The 4340-nt window shown below is 66.8% G+C and overlaps 1 protein-coding gene across 3 annotated transcripts; it reads left to right on the forward strand.

Annotated features, from left to right (window-relative positions):
* Positions 1-49: 49 nt before the first annotated feature.
* IRF7 (interferon regulatory factor 7) lies at positions 50-3827 on the forward strand. 3 transcript variants are annotated; one of them, XM_082478306.1, is made up of 9 exons: positions 50-740; positions 928-1246; positions 1330-1492; positions 1587-1794; positions 2071-2171; positions 2268-2472; positions 2802-3329; positions 3409-3527; positions 3612-3827. In XM_082478306.1, the coding sequence occupies exons 2-9, from the start codon at positions 1227-1229 to the stop codon at positions 3777-3779; spliced, it is 1512 nt and encodes a 503-aa protein (XP_082334432.1). In that variant the 5' UTR covers positions 50-740; positions 928-1226; the 3' UTR covers positions 3780-3827. The 3 variants fall into 3 exon arrangements, with proteins under 3 accessions (XP_082334432.1, XP_082334433.1, XP_082334434.1); XM_082478307.1 differs by having other exon boundaries at positions 58-740; positions 2113-2171; XM_082478308.1 differs by lacking the exons at positions 2071-2171; positions 2268-2472 and having other exon boundaries at positions 59-740.
* Positions 3828-4340: the final 513 nt, after the last annotated feature.

Below are 4340 nucleotides of genomic sequence, written 5' to 3' on the forward strand. Positions count from 1 at the left end.
GGGCGGTGCGGGGTGGAGGGGGGAGGTTTGGCCCATTGCGACAGTGGCCTGCAGGCCCTGGGCCCCGGGCAGCAGGTGGGGCCAGTGGGTGCACAGGACAGAGGCTGTGGACGCGACCCAGAGCCACAGAGTTGGGGACCGAGCCCCCTCCACTGGCTTCCTCAGGGGCGGCCCTCAGTCAGGACTTCAGCCCCGACCACCGCCACTGTCCCTTATGCATCACTGGCGTTTTTTCCTCACGAAAAGGCATTTCCGATTCCTTTCCAAATATTTTAATCTCTACAGTGTTTGAGTATTCTTGCCTGGACAACTGTCACTGGTAAGAATCCGAAGAGCACAGCTGCATCTCCTCCCACGCACCCCCCTCACCCGCTCGTCTGCTCAGGGACCTGCCGGGTTTTGTTTCTGACCCTGGGGTCCCCAGCTTATCCCACTGCTTCTCCCACCACGTTGGTTGCTGGCGCCGCAGCCCCCCGCAGCGCTGGGCGAGGGAGGGGAGCGGCTGGACCCCGCAGGGGCTGTGCCCTGCAGCAGCCAGGACCCCAGTGCCGTCCCCGCCCCCGGGAGCACGTGACTTCCCCGGCCCCGGCCCCGCCTCCGGCCCCGGCCACCATAAAAGCGCTTGCTCCGGAGCCCCAGCGGTGGCAAAATTTCCCGCCCCGGCGGTGCCAGTAGCACGTACTCGGGACTCCCGACCCACGTGGAGCGAGAAAGGCAGCGACGGCCGCGTCGGACCCCAGGTTCGCTCCGCGGAGCAGTGACCAGGAGGGGGCGGGCAGCGCGGGTGACGGCGGGGGGCACGGGTCCGGAACTGGGGGACCTGGAGTTGGGGGTTGCGGTGACGCGCGGGGCGGGGCGGGTTAGGTTTCGTTTTCCCGCAGCGCGCGGTTTCGTTTTCCTACGGCCGTTCCCGTCGCGCCCCCGCAGGGCCCATCCTGGACGCCGGCTCGACACCTGTGGCCCCTCGTGTGCCCGAGGCCCCGCCGCATCTGTAGCCACACCCATCGCCTCCTTGGCTAGGACTCACCTGGGCAACGCTGTGGCCAGAAGCCCTCAGCTTCCATCTGTGACCCCAACACTTGGGACCCCAACACCCGGGACTACCTGCGGAGATTCAGGCGGAACCCTCCTCTCACCTACGCCATCTCCTGACTGCCCCCGCGACCCCAGCCCTCGCCGCGGAGGGAGCGCCGCTCTCTCCACGCCCAGCCCTTGCGGAGGGAGCAATGGCCGTGCCTCCCGACGGGTGAGCCCGCCGCCCTGCCCGCTGCCGACCCCACGTCCCCGGCGGCCCGCGCGCGCCCTGACGCCCGGCTGCTCCGCCCGCAGGGGCACCCCGCGCGTGCTCTTCGGAGACTGGCTTCTGGGCGAGGTCAGCAGCGGCCGCTACGAGGGACTACGGTGGCTGGACGCGACCCGAACGCGCTTCCGCGTGCCCTGGAAGCACTTCGCGCGGAAGGACCTGGGAGAGGCCGACTCGCGCATCTTCAAGGTGGGGCCCCAGCCCCGCCCGGGGCGGGGGAGGGACGGTCCAGGCCCAAGCCCGAGTGTCCGGGTCGCGTAATCCACTCGGTCTCTCTCCCCAGGCCTGGGCCGTGGCCCGCGGCAGGTGGCCTCTCCGCAGCAGCGGAGGTGCCCGGCCGACCGCCGAGAGTGCGTTCCGAGCTTCCTGGAAAACCAACTTCCGGTGCGCGCTGCGCTGTACGCGGCGCTTCGTGATGTTGCAAGACAACTCGGGGGACCCTACCGACCCTCATAAGGTGTACATGGTCACCCCCGAGCCGGCGTGCGGAGGTGAGGAGGCCGCGGCAGGGCTGCCGGCAGGGAGACTTTGCTCTGTCCCGGGAGCAGCCGCTGGGTCGGATTTTCGGTTTTAGAAAACTGGCATGGGAGAGGCTGGTGCCAGATTGCTGGGGGATGGCGGGGCCGGGGTGAGGGCGTGTGGCGCGGCTAGGGGGGACTGGGGATCGCTGGGAGGAAGCTCATGGGCCTGTTGGGACCAGTGAAGGGGAAGTGCGGTTCAGCTTTGAGGAGCTGTCCAGGGATTCACACCTAGGTGTCCCACTCCAGAGTCTCAGGTCCAGTGTTCCCCCAACCCTAATTCTCCCTCAGAAAGCCCAGGCATTAGCCAGGGGGAGGACGAGGTCCTTGAAGACACCCCACCTACAAAGGTAAGGTCACTCTGCCCTCCTGGACCCCACCTTGGGGCTGCCCCCTTACTGGGCCGGGGAGCTGCTGATTTATGCTGGGACTGTCCTTTCCTGCAGGATGGGCTTCTGCGGCCATACCTGGCAGCAGATGCTGGCGAGAGGCTGGGGCATGGGCTGGCCGGACTGAGCCCTGAGCCCTGTGCCTCAAGCCCAGCTGGAGATGCTGGGGACCTGTTGCTCCAGGCTCTGCAGCAGAGCTGCCTGGAGGAGCATCTGCTGAAAGCTGCGTGTGGGGTGGAGCCGATAGCCCCCGAGGCTCCTGGTGAGGGGCTGTTGGAGGGGGATGCTCTGCCCTGCAGGGTTCTGTGTGCCAAGGGGAGGGACAGGCAGGACAGCAGAGTCCCTGGAGAGAGAGGGCCCGGGGGAGGGGGGTGCCCAGCAGGGATGGTGCTGGCCAGAGGTGGGCCACCATCCCTGTTGGGTACAGCTGAGCCTCCTCAGGTCCAGAGCTCCCTGCTTGGGAGTTGTGCCTGCCACAGTGAATGTGGTGCCACAGCCCCAGGCCCAGGTAACAGGAGCTAGGGGACATGTGGAAGGAAAAGGGAGGAGCTGGCGGCTCCAGTGCCAGCTCAGGCCTGCCTTCCTCTCCAGACACAGGCCCACCCCCAGCCTCCTGGCAGCCCCGAGAGGCGGAGCCCTGCACCACAGCCTCCCCCAGTGCCTGCACCCTGATGGCAGGGCATCTGCACGTGGCTGGTCCTACCTGCTCACATCTCGGTCTGCACACACTGCCCAGCTTGGGGGCCCTGGACTTGACCATCACGTACAAGGGCCGAACAGTGCTGCAGGAGGTGGTGGGGCGCCCGAGCTGTGTGCTCCTGTACGGCCCCCCCGGTGTAGGTGGTGGGGCTTTAGAGCCCCAGCGAGTAGCCTTTCCTAGCCCCGCCGAGCTGCCTGACCAGAAGCAGCTGCACTACACAGAGAAGCTGCTGCAGCACGTGGCCCCCGGCCTGCAGCTGGAACTCCGGGGTCTCGGGCTGTGGGCCCGGCGCCTGGGCAAGTGCAAGGTCTATTGGGAGGTGGGAGGGCCCCTGGGCTCGGCCAGCCCCTCCACCCCCGCCCGCCTGTTGCCCCGGGACTGCGACACCCCCATCTTTGACTTCGGCACCTTCTTCCAAGGTCAGTGATGCACCTGCCCTGGGGCTGAGGGCCTCCCCGCCTCCCCCCACCCCCCCCTCACCAAAGCCCTGTTTTGCAGAACTGGGGGAGTTTCAGGCCTGCCGGCGCCGGGGCTCCCCTCACTACACCATCTACCTGAGCTTTGGGCAGGACCTGTCAGTGGGGAGGCCCAAGGAGAAGAGCCTGGTCCTGGTGAAGGTGAGGTGGAGGGTCCCTGGGGTGGGTGGGGGGGAGGGAGGCTGCACACAGCCCTCCCCAGGCCTGACCGCACCCTCCCCGCAGCTGGAGCCATGGCTGTGCCGGGCATACCTGGAGGGCGTGCAGCGCGAAGGCGCGTCCTCTCTGGACAGCGGCAGCCTCAGCCTCTGCCTGTCCAGCTCCAACAGCCTCTATGATGACCTGGAGCACTTCCTGGAGCACTTCCTGATGGAGGTGGAGCAGCCCGGCTAGGCTGGTCCCCCAACCCCTCCCGATCTAATAAAAAGGTCCCAAGAACCAGTGCTGGTGTCCTGACCAGGGGCAGGCTTGGGAGGGGCACTGTGGATGCGAGCCTCACCCCACTTCACGGGAAGCCCGTGACCTGTGGGCCCAGGAAGGGAGCCCCCTGCCCCCCACCACGTAGGCCTCCTGTGCACACCCGCTCTCCTGACTTCACAGTGAAGAAACTCAGGCCACGCTTTAGAGCCAACAAACTCTGCTCCGAGAGCAGAGGGGCCCCTCAAGACACATGTTCCCCCCTGGCCCCAGAGGGGGCAGCACCTGGGGCCCCTCCGCCGTGAACAGGGCTCCATCTGTGCTGCGCCCAAGGCCTGTCCCTGGCCTTCGAGGCCCGCCAACACTGCTCTGCCTGGGAGGTGGTGGACCTAAGTGTAAACCCGAGCAATTACTTACAAAACACAAGGAGCAGACAAGGGAATCCTGGGACCAGATGGCTGCCTGTAGGAGAAGCACCACCCGCCCCACTGTTTCTCATCACCAAAGGCTTCGCCTTTCAAGTACTGAGCCAATCAA

The sequence above is a fragment of the Balaenoptera physalus genome (genome assembly GCF_965194825.1).
Source record: "Balaenoptera physalus genome assembly, chromosome: 10".
NCBI classification, from domain to species: domain Eukaryota; kingdom Metazoa; phylum Chordata; class Mammalia; order Artiodactyla; family Balaenopteridae; genus Balaenoptera; species Balaenoptera physalus.